The sequence below is a fragment of the Anomaloglossus baeobatrachus genome, chromosome 5, assembly GCF_048569485.1.
Source record: "Anomaloglossus baeobatrachus isolate aAnoBae1 chromosome 5, aAnoBae1.hap1, whole genome shotgun sequence".
NCBI lineage: Eukaryota > Metazoa > Chordata > Amphibia > Anura > Aromobatidae > Anomaloglossus > Anomaloglossus baeobatrachus.
The window spans coordinates 167949440-167964902 of NC_134357.1; the positions used below are offsets into that span (position 1 = coordinate 167949440).

A 15463-nucleotide genomic window follows, 5' to 3' on the forward strand; every position below is an offset into this window, starting at 1 on the left:
CCTGCCCTCACACTTGCTCTTTATAGCTCCTGATGCTGGAAAAGAAGGGAGTAACACTATACCACACATCAAATATAAATATAATAGTAATAATAATATTAATAAATACTGAAATTGCACAGTAGACAGACACAGCTCATATGTGTGTATGAGAGAGAGTGATTCTGTGTGTGGTTCATGCCCCTCACCTGTCTGTGTGATAGGATCAGCCTCCTGTAGAGGATCACCCTCCTGTAGCCTAGATCAGTCTTGCTAAAATCTTTACCATTGGCTCCTGTTCTGTTCTCAAAATGGTGGCTGCTGAACTGCTCCTCAGCTCCCTCATACACATTCATTATGGGTCAGTACTCTACACTCTACACAGGGGGCGCTGCTGGGCTCAGTGAGATGCATCAGACTGAACTAGGCTCTCCTGATTCATTCTCAGTAGAACATTCAGTTCAGCTGCTCATATAGTTCATTTAGTTCACAGGTCACATGATGCATTTCCTATCAGCTCCTCAGGATAGAGTGGAGAGAAATACTGAACTAGATGAACTAAATGAGCTAATCTTTTGAACTAATCTTTTCAGTGAACTAGTTCATGGTGAACTAATCACCAAAATGAACTAGATTTCCCATCACTAGTAGCCACAACCCGTGCTATATACATACTGATTTGCGACAGTTTCTGTGCTTTACGGCCCGAGTTTCTGGTTATCCGATTTGTTATTCGCTTTTTTCTTCCGGGTGCCGGAGATGACAGCTATTGGCTCCTTACCGCTGAGTGCGCATGCGTGCCTGATCTACTGAGACTGCGCAGATGTTAGGGGTCATCATTAAAGTTCAGGACTATCAGGAAGCGCAAATAGAAAAGCTTCCTGATTGTTTGTGTGAAGGGGAGTAAATCGCCACTCATGATGAGCAGACACTCCCCGGAGGCGTGTGTGGAGCAATGAGTGCGGGGTCCGGAGTGGATGAACCCTGCAGCAAGAGGATCCGGATAGAAGGAGAAGAAGTTGCCGAGGACTGTGAGAGAGAGAGGGGCTCCCCGGAAAGCCGGGGCCCCAGCAGCACCGTGGGGAACAGAGGTGAAGTAGCGGGGTAACCAAATGCGGGCGTCTGAGGGTGTGACACCCGGCACTGGCACTTCAGACCCCCCTATATAGTCAGTATGGGGCAGTGTGTGTGTGTCTCTCTGTGTGTGTGTGTGTGTGTCTGTGTGTGTGTGTCTGTGTGTGTGTGTCTGTGTGTGTCTGTGTGTGTGTGTCTGTGTGTGTGTGTGTGTGTGTGTGTGTGTGTGTGTGTGTGTGTGTGTGTGTGTGTGTGTCTGTCTCTGTGTGTGTCTGTGTGTGTCTCTGTGTGTGTGTGTGTCTCTGTGTGTGTGTGTGTGTCTCTGTGTGTGTGTGTGTGTCTCTGTGTGTGTGTGTGTGTCTCTGTGTGTGTGTGTGTGTCTCTGTGTGTGTGTGTGTGTCTCTGTGTGTGTGTGTGTGTGTCTCTGTGTGTGTGTGTGTGTGTCTCTGTGTGTGTGTGTGTGTGTCTCTGTGTGTGTGTGTGTGTCTCTGTGTGTGTGTGTGTGTCTCTGTGTGTGTGTGTCTCTGTGTGTGTGTGTCTCTGTGTGTGTGTGTCTCTGTGTGTGTGTGTCTCTGTGTGTGTGTGTGTGTCTCTGTGTGTGTGTGTGTGTCTCTGTGTGTGTGTGTGTGTGTCTCTGTGTGTGTGTCTCTGTGTGTGTGTGTGTCTCTGTGTGTGTGTCCCCGTCCGTCCGTCCGTCCATTAACTTGTCAGAAAGGCTCATGTGTGAGTGCATGGGGAGTGAGCCACTATACTAGAAGAGAGTAGCAGGAATCCCCGTTTGCAACATGGTGTGTGACTGAAAGTGCACAGGTGCATAAAGATGTAACAGCACGGGACCACCCTCCCCTCTGCCGGACCGCCCTCCCCTCTGCCGGACCACCCTCCCCCTGAGTAGCAGGAATCTCCATTTGCAACATGGTGTGTGTGTGTGTGTGTGTGTGACTGAAAGTGCACAGGTGCATAAAAATGTAACAGCGCCGGACCGCCCTCCCCTCTGCCGGACCGCCCTCCCCTCTGCCGGACCGCCCTCCCCTCTGCCGGACCGCCAGACCCGCCGTTTGACATATTGTTCACAAATGTTGCTAATATCTCAGGGACAGTACTGTAGCCGGAGGACTGGGACCCTATAGATAATATACTGTATATGTCACCTCTAGTGAGACCCTGTGGTTCTAAACTCAGGGCAGTGTAAAGGGTGATTTACACACTGCGACATCTCTAACGATATATCGTCGGGGTCACATCGTTAGTGACTCACATCCAGCGCCGTTAGCGACATCGCAGCGTGTGACACCAAAGAGTGACGATCAACAATCGCAAAAACGTCAAATCGTTGACACGTCGCTCCTTTTCATATCGTTGGTGGTGCATGCTGCTGGTTGTTCTTCGTTCCTGAGGCAGCATACATTGCTATGTGTGACACCGCAGGAACGACGAACATCTCCTTACCTGCGTCCACCGGCAATGAGGAAGGAGGTGGGCGGGATGTTCCGGCTGCTAATCTCCGCCCCTCCTCTGCTATTGGGCGACCACTTAGTGACGCCGCAGTGACGTCGCTATGACGCTGAACGCACCTCCCCCTTGAGGGAGGGATTGTTCGGCGGTCACAGCGACATCGCTGACCAGGTATGTACGTGTAAGGCTGCCGTAGCGATAATGTTCACTACGGGGGCGGGTGCTATCACTAGCGATGTCGCAGCGTGTAAAGCACCCTTTAGTGTCATAGATGACAGCCCCCCAGTGTGATCACCTTCTGTGTTATTCTACAATCCAACATTTGTTTGTGTGTGTAAAATGGAGCTTGTTTTTCTTTCATCCGTTTTTCAAGGTAAATGGAACTTTTTTTTTTTTTTTTTTTTTTTTATCCATTGACTCTTAGCAAAAGAGCAGTAAACAAAGTAGATGGATCTCAGAAATACAAAGTGTGCGCTCCGTGTATCATCAGCCTAAGGCTTTGTGCACATACTGCGTTTTTAGTGTTTTTCGGGTGAGTTTTTGGTCTAAAAACTGAATGACTTTCCTTGCCCAGCAAAGTCTGAATTTTCATTTTTGCTATCTGCACAGTGCAGTGTTTTTTTGGCTGTGCTTTTGTGATGACTACAAAGATGTAACATGTCAATTATTTCTGCATTTTTCACCCATGCAATGCTTTGGAAAAAACGCAGCAACAAAAACGCGCAAAAACGCTTGCACTTTTTTTTTTTTTATACCATGTGCATATTTGTGCGTTTTTTTTTTTTTGTTTTTGTTTTTTTTTTTGTGGCCAAAAACGCACACAAATGCTGCAGCTTTGTGGTCACAAAAAAAAATGACAACGTGCGCACATAATCCTATAAGGGTCCCCATAGACTGCTATAGTAGATTCTGACTCTGGTCTGAGTCCTATAGACTGTGGTCAGTGGACTGTTCAAGAAATAACAGACAGGCCCAGGTTGTCACATAGTTGTGTGAATGTAGCCTTAGGCTATGAGCGCACGCTGCGTTTTTTTTTTTTTTTTGCTGCGTTTTTTGGGCGCAGTTTTGGTCTCAAAACTGCATGAATTTCCTTCCTCAGCAAAGTCTTAGATTTCATTCTTGTCCGCACGTTGCAGCTTTTTTTTGCCTGCGTCTTTGTGGTGACCACAAAGATGCAGCATGCCAATTCTTTTTGCGTTTTCACTCATTGAATACATTGGGAAAAAAACGCAGCCAAAAAAACAAGCAAAAACACATGCGGTTTTTTTTATGCATTTTTCCTGTGGTGCGTTTTTGTGCATATTTTTTTTTCTTTTTTGGGCCAAAAATGCTGCATCTTTGTGGTCAGAAAAACCGCAGCGTGCGCACATAGCCTTAGGCTCTGTGCCCACGTGACTTTTTGTGTTTTTTTTTCCCTTATTTTAATCAATAAAAGCATACCAGTAAAGTCTGAGAATTGTGACTTGCTGTGCACTTGCTGCTTCTTTTTTCCTTACAGATTTTGTAGCTGAAAGAAGAAGCAGCATGTCAATTGTTTGTTTTTTTTTTTTTTTTTTTTTTTTGTTCTTTTTTCATGTGTTTCTATAATTCTCTGCATTGCTTTATCACTACAGGGGATTACAGTGGAACCTTGGTTAACGAGAACAATCCGTTCTGGGACTGTGCTTGTTAACCAAGTTACTCGTTCAGCAAAGCAAGATTTCCCAAAGGAAATCATTGCAATGCAGATAATTCGTTCCACAACTTGTTAAATGTCCCATCCTGGTCCCCTATTCTATCATTCCACACACGCACAAACACATGCACATATTATATGCTCACCTTACCTTCTGTTCCATCGCCGGTCTCCTAGGACTTGCTGTTCTCTGGTACGGGGCCGGGCCATTTATCGGGTAACCATAACGACAAGGGAGGAACTTCCACGGCCAGAGCGCTGACATCAAAGGCAGAGCCGCTTGCTTCTGATTGGCCGGCGCGCTGCCTTTGACTACCGGTGACAGGAACCAGGATGTTCCTGCTTCGTCGCTATGGATGCCGATGCACAGCCTGGAGTGGAGCGGAGCGGCGAACTACAGGACCAGGAGGCCGGCGATGAAACGGAAGGTACACTATATTATATGCTCACCTTACCTCTGTTCCATCGCAGGCCTCCTGGGTCTTGTAGTTTGCCGCGAGGACTTCGCAATGTACCCGGGAACTACAAGAACCATGAGACCGGCGGTGGAAAGGAAGGTAAGGTGAGCATAATACTGTATGTGCGTGTGTGTTTTGTGCGGACTGCAAGTGCAGGTCATAGCATGGTGGATGTACGGAATCGGAAGTGTGTACGGTGAGGATTTTGCTAGTACAGCAAAGCTTTCTCGGAAATCGAGTTACAAATTTACAGAAAGCTTTGCTTGTTAAGCAAAATTCTCATTAAGTGGGTTACTCCTTAAGCGAGGTTACACTGTATATCGCAGCACTTTGCCTCACACAGCATGGTGTGGGAGGCGGTCAGTAGCTCTGTAACCCGGGGTCGACCCAGAGTTACCATGGCAGCGATTGGGTCCCTGTGATCGCATTGCAGAAACCCGATTGCCAGGGAGAGGTAAGCAATTCCTCTCCCTGCCACCTGAATGCTGCAATTGCACTGATCGCAGCATTCAGGGGGTTAAACTGCTGGGAGCGGCACAGGGATGACTCTGGGCAGTGAGAGCTGGGTCCCAGCAGTAACATTTGCCGGAGACCCGGCAGCGATTGCAGGGTACAGTGCTTGAGCCCCCACGATCGCCATGACTAAAAAAAAAACCCCATAAAAACAAGCAGGAACAAAGACAAGTAAAAAATATGCAAACGCAATAAAAAATGTGAGGTTTTTTTCAACTGCTTTTTTCCAAGACAAAACATGCAAAAAATGTGTGCAAAGATACAACTTGGACAAATAGTCTTAGTCCTCATTCACACTTAGGTTTTTTATGTATTCAGTGTTATCTGTTTTTTTTCACAGACGGCGCTCGTGCCCGTCATACTCTATGGGGCTGCTTACATGTCAAATATTTTCCTCAGACCAAGTGGTCCATGCAAAATCGACTAGTACGATATTGAAAACCTCTGCCAGCATTCGGCTGCCATCCATGTGCTGTCCATATGTCACTGACTGTTCAGATTTTTGTTTTAGTTTTTGTTTTGGTTTGGTGGTTTTTTTTTTTTTTTTTTTTTTTTTTTTTTTTTTTTTATTCTTCAACAACGGAAAAAAAAAAAAAAAAAAATCAAACGCTGACGAAAATCTGATGAAACTTGGTCCTTTTTTGTCCTGATTCACTAGTGCAGGCTAATAGGTAACCCGTGTACAGTGGGACCAGGCAGAATAGATGCTCCACATCTGTCCCGGGGGCTCATCGCTGTATTTGCACATCTTGCATGACATTGCGCCAGTTCTTACTTTCCGTACTGCATGCCACTATTTTGCCTTAGAATTCTAGTATTTTACCTACACTTTCCCTCTGCCTGATTTTAGGACAAGTCGTGCATTTTTTTTTTGTTTTCCCCATTCCTTGTGAACACCTATGAGCTTGGGCTACTTAATCCATTTCTGGTAGAAAGAACTCCTCTATTTTCTTATTTTACAGTTTTTAAACAGAGGACCCTTCATTCTTGGTTTGAACCTAAAGGAAGGCGGACGGACAAGATTAAAAGGTGAGTTATGCTTTATATTAGCACCATGAAATGTACTTGATAGTGTGAAACCCAGATTATAGCAGATTTATCATGTGACCATGCATGAACTGCTATACCCCTGCATATACTGTGCTCTACCCCTGTCCTAATCTTCCTGTTACATCGAGCAGTCATTACACTGGTCGCCCATCTGCTACAGCGTATAATGTGAACCTATCTCGCCCACAATTCTTTCCAGAGATCTGCACCCCCTACATATACTTTCTCATCTGTGTACCATGCTCTACTTACACTCTCCCAGTGCGGTACCTCCCTCGCCTACCCTACATATCCCTCATCTGTGTATCACGCTTTCCCAGTGCGGTACCTCCCTCGCCTACCCTACATATCCCTCATCTGTGTATCACGCTCTCCCAGTGCGGTACCTCACTCGCCTACCCTACATATCCCTCATCTGTGTACCACACCCTACCAACGTTCTCCCAGTGCTGCACCTCCCTCGCCTACCCTACATATCCCTCATCTGTGTACCACACCCTACCAACGTTCTCCCAGTGCTGCACCTCCCTCGCCTACCCTACATCTCCCTCATGTATGTACCACACCCTACCCACGTTCTCCCAGTACTGTACCTCTCTCGCCTACCCTACATCTCCCTCATGTATGTACCACACCCTACCAACGTTCTCCCAGTGCTGTACCTCTCTCGCCTACCCTACATCTCCCTCATGTATGTACCACACCCTACCAACGTTCTCCCAGTGCTGTACCTCTCTCGCCTACCCTACATCTCACTCATGTATGTACCACACCCTACCAACGTTCTCCCAGTGCTGTACCTCTCTCGCCTACCCTACATCTCCCTCATGTATGTACCACACCCTACCAACGTTCTCCCAGTGCTGTACCTCTCTCGCCTACCCTACATCTCCCTCATGTATGTACCACACCCTACCAACGTTCTCCCAGTGCTGTACCTCTCTCGCCTACCCTACATCTCCCTCATGTATGTACCACACCCTACCCACGTTCTCCCAGTGCTGTACCTCTCTCGCCTACCCTACATCTCCCTCATGTATGTACCACACCCTACCCACGTTCTCCCAGTGCTGTACCTCTCTCGCCTACCATACATCTCCCTCATCTGTGTACCAAGCTGTACCCTCGTTGTCCCGGTGCTGTAATTCCCCCATCTTCCTTTGCTCTCCACAATTCTGCATACTAGTCGCTCTTATGTCAACCACCCTATCCGTCCTCTCCATTCTACTAATGACTTGCAGACGCGGTCAAAATTGATGGTAGCCCTCGTTTAATGAAAGAAAAACCCACAATGGTCACAGAAATAACTTGAATCTGACAAAAGTAGTAATAAAAAAAAATCTATGAAAATGAGCAAATAAAAGTCAGACGTTGCTTTTCTGCTTCCACAGAATGTAAAATAAAACATGAAATCGGCCTGGACAAAAATGATGGTACCCTTAACTTAATATTTTGTTGCGCAACCTTTTGAGGCAATCCCTGCAATCAAACGATTCCTGTAACTGTCAATGAGACTTCTGCCCCTCTAGACAAGTATTTTGGCCCATTCATCAAGAACAAACTCCTGCAGTTGTCTCGTGTTTGAAGGTTGCCTTTTCCAGATGACATGTTTCAGCTCTTTCCAAAGATGCTCAATAGGATTTAGGTCAGGGCTCATAGAAAGCCACTTCAGAATAGTCCAATATTTTCTTCTTAGCCATTCTTGGGTGCTTTTAGCTGTGTGTTTTGGGTCATTATCCTGTCGCAAGACCCATGACCTGCAACGGACACCAATCTTTCTGACACTGGGCAGCACATTTCTGTCTAGAATCACTTGATAGTCTTGATATTTTTATTGTACTTTGCACAGATTCAAGACACCCTGTGCCAAATGCAGCAAAGCAGCCCCAGAACATAACAGAGCCTCCTCCATGTTCCACAGTAGGGACAGTGTTCTTTTCTTGATATATGCTTCATTTTTATGTCTGTGAACATAGAGCTGATGTGCTTACCAAAAAGTTCAATTTTTGTCTCATCTGTCGATAGGACATTCTCCCAGAAGCTTAGTGGCTTGTCAACATATAGTTTGGCAAATTCCAGTCTCGCTTTTTCATGATTTTTTTTTTTTTTTTTTTTTCTTCCAACAATGGTGTCCTCCTTAGTTGTCTCCCATGACGTCCACTTTGGCTCAAACAACGGATAGTGCGATCTGACACTGATATTCCTTGAGTTTGAAGTGCACCTTTAATTTCCTTAGACGTTTTTCTGCGCTCTTTTATTATCATTCATAATATCCATCTCTGTGATTTGTCATCAATTTTTCTCCTGCGGCCACGTCCAGGGAGGTTGGCTACAGTCCCATGGATCTTAAATTTCTGAATAATTTGTGCAACTGTAGTCACAGGAACATCAAGCTGCTTGGAGATGGTCTTATAACCTTTACATTTAACATGTTTGTCTAGAACTTTCTTTCTAATCTCCTGAGACAACTCTTTCCTTCACTTCCTCTGGGTCATGTTCAGTATGGTACACACCATGTTGCCAAACAGCACAGTGAGTATCTGTAGCCCTATGTACAGGCCCACTGACTGATTTACAAGAGTGTAGACCCCTATGATGCTAATTAGTGGACACGCCTTGATTTAATATGTCCCTTTTGTCACATTATTTTCAGGGGTACCAGAGTTTCTGTCCAGGCCTGTTTCATGAGTGGTTTTTTTTTGTTTTTTTTTTAAATTCTGTGGAAACATGGTTGAAAAACAATGTCTGACTTTCATTTGTTCATTTTCATAGTTTTTTTTTTTTTTTTTTTATTACTTTTGTCAGATTCAGGTCATTTCTGTGACCATTGTGGGTTTTTCTTTCATTAAACAAGGGGTAGGAAAAAAGCAAGGAAAACAAGTTTCCGGACGCAATTTCACATCAATTTAGGAATGGCACAGAGTGAATGTGTAGTTAAAATATAACTTTTAATACCAAAGTTAAAACCTAAAAAGGTGCCTCAAAAAGCATATAAAATTACCACTGGATTGACCAAGTGGATAACTCACAACCAGTAATGCCCTAGGTGGTTAAAACAGCCTAAATATCATCCACTCTAGACTCTCTAACCTCTATTTCATCCAAATTCAATGCCTAGCGTGGTTCGACCCTAAGAGTGAAAAATGCTCAGGCAAAGAAGCCTGCTTGCTGAATCTCATATATAAGGGATCGTCAACTTTCACCAGATCCCTAAAGATAAGATCTAAGACGGTGGTCGTAGACTAATGAATATGCTCAGGAGACACGGGGGAGGAAAGATCTTTCTAAAGATCTTTTTATCTATGCTACTAGATGCAGAGATTAGCAATATGCACCCAGAACTGCTTGTGGTTCTGTCTCCATACTGTACCTGACAGGGTCCCTTTAAATGCTAACTTGCCATCTGTGATCCAATGTCTTATTCCAGAAAAATCCACATTTTTCGTTTTATGTAAATGAGACTTGGGGCACGACATAGGCTGGAGTCACACAAGAGATTAAAAAAGCACACTCCAGGCAGCAGAATCATGACAGTTGCTACGCGTTTTGGCTGCAATTTGCAGCCTTTGCAAAGCACAGCCGAAACGCGTAGCAACTGTCAGGATTCTGCTGCCTGGAGTGTGCTAGATCTATGCTGTGACTGCTATGATCTACATTTTATTGCTATTGGATCAATCAATCAGCTGGACATATTACCAAGGGTGGCTGCTATTTTTCTCCCAGCACCAGACAAGTTTGGTTTTCTGATAGAATGGTAATGTATCCATAAAGGCGGCATATGGATGGTCATCCGAATCTTGGTGACGAGAAAAAAATTGCAGATGTGCTCCGTCTCATTGATTAACGTTGGTCTGAGTGCAATGCCAGATTTTCTCACATTACACTCGTCTGATTCATATGCTCATCTGAGCGAGGCCTTGGGGCTCTCGCACAATTTATGAATTGGACCAATATTGTTCAATGGGGCAGTGCGGGTGACAGATTTTTATTTATCACTATCAGAATCTTTCTGTGACAAATATTGCAGCGTGCTGCCATATCACCCCGAGATCTGATGGGTGCGAGACAACAAATCAGATTCCATTCACAGTATAGCCTCCGACTTCTGCGGAGACATTACAATTCTGTAGCACTGGAAGCTAAATGATTAATAGCTGCTGAGTGAAAAAAAAAATGGATTACAGTTGAGGAAAAAATCGGAGCGTGGTGTGTCTTTACTATAGTGTCGTGTGACCCTAGCCTTAAAAGAAGTGTGTGAGGGATGATACGTTGTACTAGTACATCTCTGATCAGACGGTCGTTTGAATGTATTTCTATAATGGCATCAGAGGTGGGCTTTTTTCTTTACTTAAACGAGAGTTTAGATATTTTCAGCCTGTAAACACTAGAGACAAAAGCTGCTGACATTTCACATGAAAACCCAGTGTAATGTTGGCGTGTGTGACTCTGGGCAGAATCGGCTCAGGCTGCTTTCACACTACGTTTTTTTTTTTTTTAACATGCGTCATTAACGTTTTTTTGCTGTAAAAGTGGATCCTGGTTTTACAAAGAAAAATGCATGCAACGCATGTGTTATTTTGCAGGATCCTGTCACTTGAAGTTTATGGGCGGGCATTGAAGTCATGTGATCGGGAGTGAGGGGAACTGAACGTGATAGACTGGGAGCAGGCATCTCACAGCTGCGGACGCTGGTAACCAAGGTAAACATTGGGTAACTAATCGAAGTGCTTTGCTTTGATACCCGATATTTACCTTGGTTACGAGCATCTGAGGCTGCTAGAAGCCAGGCTGCCTGCTCCCTGCACACGTAACAAAGGTAAACATCGGGTAACTAAGCAAAGCACTTTGCTTGGTTACCCGATATTTACCTTGGTTACGAGCGTCCACCGCTCTCAGGAGGGGGAGAGTGAGACTGATCACGCCAGGCTGGTTTCTGGGCATGCTCAGTAGAGCAAGCAGGATCCTGTCTATCAGCATGCCAGCATTCACATGCGTTTGCGTGCAGTATAGTCAGGATCCAGCAATTTGCAGTATTTGGACACAGCTCAAAAACGCTACAAGTAGCGTTTTTGAAAAAAGTTAAAAAACTGCAAGTCACTGGATCCTCACTATAACGCACGTGAACGCATGTTGACGTGAGTCCATTGCAAATGCATTGAAATGAAAATGCATTTGCACTGGATCCGTTTTTTGCGTTAAAAAAAAAAACAAACCTTCATGACGCATGTTAAATAAAAAAAAAAAAAAAAAAAAATAGTGTGAAAGCAGCCTTATATGTGCCCCACACTCCCGCTGCTCACCCCTTCTTTTTTTAGGTATTTGTGAAAGGAGTGAGAAGTTAACATTTAGGGTACAATATACAGTTTTGCTGGTGTCTACAATGTGGCGGACAAGTCACAGAGGACCGCTGGCAGTGCGGGTTCCAGCTCTCCTAACCGAGACAAAAATTGAAATGACCCAACTCACTGAAGTGCAATATAAACACAATGTATAAACCCAAATCACCTTATATTTTGTTTGTGGGGAGGGGGCTGGTTACGCTATATACGCTCTTCATTGTGTGGTAAGAATGGCCTGGTAACATGATTCTCCAGGGCAGAAAGATTACCACAATACCAAACTTATTGGTTATATTGCTATATTTATTTTTTCTTTAATGTTGATGGGTGTCGCTGCTCTCAGTCAAGTGCTTCCTCCAGCTTGTGTGATCGCCGTCCTGCCAGGCCCTGTGTGCGTGCATGATGCCTTCTGCGTCATTCACAAAGAGGCCTCCATTATGCTTCTCCACACATGCACTTTTATCTGCGCAGCTGAGGGCAGATCAAAGTATTGTAATGTGCATGCGCGGACTGTCTTCCACCTTTCCTCACGCCTGCGCATTAGTTACTTTGCTCTGCCCTCAGCCAGGCAGATGACCGTGCACATGCAGATGAGCGCACTGTAGGCCTCTGTGTGAATGATTTAGGACACGGGGCTAGGCAGGAGGACAGCGATGACACAAGTTGGAGGACGCGCCAGACCGAGAGCTACAACGCTCATCGGACTGGACTGCCCCGTAGGGGAGTATAATAAAGGTATTTTTTACGTTCTACAGAGTGGCCAAGACTCTTATACATAGTACTAGCTGTAGTACCCGGCTCTCTCTCTGTTTCTTTCCCAGTCTGTCTCTGTGTGTCTGTCTGTGTCTATGTCTCTGTGTCTGTCTCTGTATCTCTGTGGGTCTCTGTCTCTTTTGCCAATCTGTCTCCCCATCGATATCATATTACCTCACACATAAGCTTGTTAAACTATGAATGTCTTTTCATTCCTATAGCACCCAATCACAGCTCCTATTAATAACTTAAGGCTTTCAGCTCCATTGACTTTAATGGAGGCAGTTTTTTGGGAGAGTAACTGTAAAGTGCGGGATTAAATTTTCCCGTCAAAACATAGCCTGACATTCCCACATGAGGCGTCGGTGCAAAATTTGGTGATTGTAAATGTGACAGAGCGGATTTCTTTAACATACATACATACATACACGCAGCTTTATATATTAAATTCTAGAATGCTGTATATAAGACCTCACTGGTGGTGGCCACAGCTGATGGGGGTGGGGGGGGGGGGAACTGGTGACAGGCTTCCTATAAGGACAAACTGTAGGATAGGTTCATCAATATTGGATTGGTGTGGATCCTACACATGGCACCGCACCCATCACCTGTTGTCTGCTCTCCAGATGCCTCATACATAACTTACATCCCCTGAATGCCAGTGTGGATTTTAGCTGATCAGTAGTGGTGCTGGGGGATGGACAACGCCTTTTAACAACCAGACACTTTTTAGCAGTTTTCTACTTGTGTTTGTTAAACATCTAGCTATCTTTTGTTGCTACGATATGCATCATTCAATCTGTGCAGGGTTATGATGGCTGATATCCCGTACCCAGCCCTTATCGAGTGTTTGTGTGTGCGTGTGTATACAGAGGAGGAAGAAAGTGTAGAAAAATACATAATTACCCTTACTGCCTTCTCTGGAAACCAATTTGCTTTAACAACCTCAGAAAAGAACAGGGTTGTAAACGGAATAGGGAGTGCATAGGTCGAGGTTGGAAATATTTCTAGAAGTTATAGTTTAGGTGTCTGTAGGAAGAATAACTGGGGTGACCTATATAAAGCTGTGGCGTTCAGGTTAGGAGACCCACAGCCGGTCCAGATACTGCAGCCTATACTCGACCATGAATATGCGTTCTGTAAGGCGGACATTCTGAAAGTGTCCACCCATAATCGCTACAATTCAATGTAAAAACAAACTGGAATCTTTTTGGGTAGAAAAATATAGCGTTAAAATAATGTGGTTGCCTAAATATGCACACCCTTAAACTATAATGTTGATAGCAGTCCCCTTTGAATTTCTGATGGCATTCAGTCTTTTTGGCTGGGAGTCTATCTGCCTAGAATTGGCAATCTTTGCCCACTCTTCATAGCAGTAGTACCCCAAATCTGTCAGATTGTGAGGCGATCTCCTGTGTACAGTGCCCTCTTCAGGCCACCCTCACATATTCAGTTGGATACCAGTGGTTCTGGCTGGGCCATACCAAAACTAATCTGGCAAAGCCATTTTTTTTTTTTTTTTTCTTTTGTGTATTTGGAGATTTGCTTAAGTGAACTGGTCAGGTCCAATATGCACCCAGAACCACAAGCAGTTCTGTGTGCATATCTGGAATCCCTGCCTAACTGTCCCAGCATCTTGTAGCATACATACTGAGAGCTTTAGAAATAGTATTTCTAAAGATCCTTTATAATATGCTAATGAGCGCAGGGAGTAGTCACAAGGGTGTTATTTTCCCTGACTAGTCCACCTTCTTATAATGTATTCACGCCTCTGTGGGCGTGCTAACGTGCTATTCGATGCCCAGTGTCCTCTTCGGTGACATGCATTCCTGTATCTTTTGTCACTGCCTGAGACTTCGGGTTTAGGGTCAGTGCGCATGATCAGAAGTCCCAGGACACGTACACCCGGCTTCATAATGATCATGACCAGAAGTGTAAGGACGTTTGATCATGCACTTTGAACCTAAACCCAGCATCTGAGGCGGTGATTATGGACACAGGTACGCACATCACCACCAATGACACTGGGCATTGAATACCTCGTTAGTATAGTTGGGGGGATATAATCCCATTGGGACTAGTCGCTGGCCTCATTTGCATTTGATAAAGGATCTTTAGAAATACTTTTTCTAAAGATCTTAGGGTACCTTCACATTTAGCGATGCAGCAGCGATCCGACCAGCGATCTGACCTGGTCAGGATCGCTGCTGCATCGCTACATGGTCGCTGGTGAGCTGTCAAACAGGCAGATCTCACCAGTGACCAGCCCCCAGCCAGCAGCGGCGTGCAAGCGACGCTGCGCTTGCACGGAGCCGCCGTCTGGAAGCTGCGGAGACTGGTAACTAAGGTAAACATCAGGTATGGTTACCCGATGTTTACATTAGTTACCAGCGCACACCGCTTAGCTGTGTGTGCAGGGAGCCGCGCACACTGCTTAGCGCTGGCTCCTTGCTCTCCTAGCTACAGTACACATCGGGTTAATTAACCCGATGTGTACAGCAGCTACATGTGCAGAGAGCCGGAGCCGGCAGCACAGGCAGCGTGAGAGCTGCAGAGGCTGGTAACTAAGGTAAATATCGGGTAACCACCTTGGTTACCCGATGTTTATCTTGGTTACAAGCTTACCTCAGCTGTCAGACGCCGGCTCCTGCTCCCTGCTCGCTTCATTTGTCGCTCTCTCGCTGTCACACACAGCGATCTGTGTGTCACAGCGGGAGAGCGCCTTTGAAGAAAACGAACCAGGGCTGTGTGTAACGAGCAGCGATCTCGCAGCAGGGGCCAGATCGCTGCTCATTGTCACACACAGCGAGATCGTAATGAGGTCACTGCTGCGTCACAAAAAGCGTGACTCAGCAGCGATCTCGGCAGTGAGCTTGCTGTGTGTGAAGCACCCCTTAGGCTACATGCGCACGCTGCCTGTTTTTGCTGCGTTTTTGGCTGAAGTTTTGTTGTCAGAACTTTCTGACATTTGACTTCCCAGCAAAGTGTATGAGAAGTCAGATTTTCTATGTGCACATTGCAGTTTATTTGTCAGTGTTTTATTTGTCAAAAGTTTGTGACAAAAAAAATGTAGCATGTTCATTCTTCCTGCATTTTTGTCAACATTTGTCACAAAAACGCATGTTGTGAAAAACACACCTACAATTACAAGTATTTTTTGTGACATT

The 15463-nt window shown here is 45.2% G+C and overlaps 1 protein-coding gene across 3 annotated transcripts in view; it reads left to right on the forward strand.

Annotated features, from left to right (window-relative positions):
• Nucleotides 1-787: 787 nt before the first annotated feature.
• PARG (poly(ADP-ribose) glycohydrolase) overlaps nucleotides 788-15463 on the forward strand; it is a 303202-nt gene continuing 288526 nt past the window's right edge. Inside the window, exons 1-2 of one of the 3 annotated variants that reach the window (XM_075349011.1) lie at nucleotides 788-1070; nucleotides 6117-6183. In XM_075349011.1, coding sequence (XP_075205126.1) covers nucleotides 935-1070; nucleotides 6117-6183 — 203 coding nt within the window. In that variant the 5' untranslated portion in view covers nucleotides 788-934. Of the gene's footprint in view, nucleotides 1071-6116; nucleotides 6184-15463 lie in introns of those variants that run through there. The other 2 variants (XM_075349012.1, XM_075349013.1) reach the window with 2 other exon arrangements.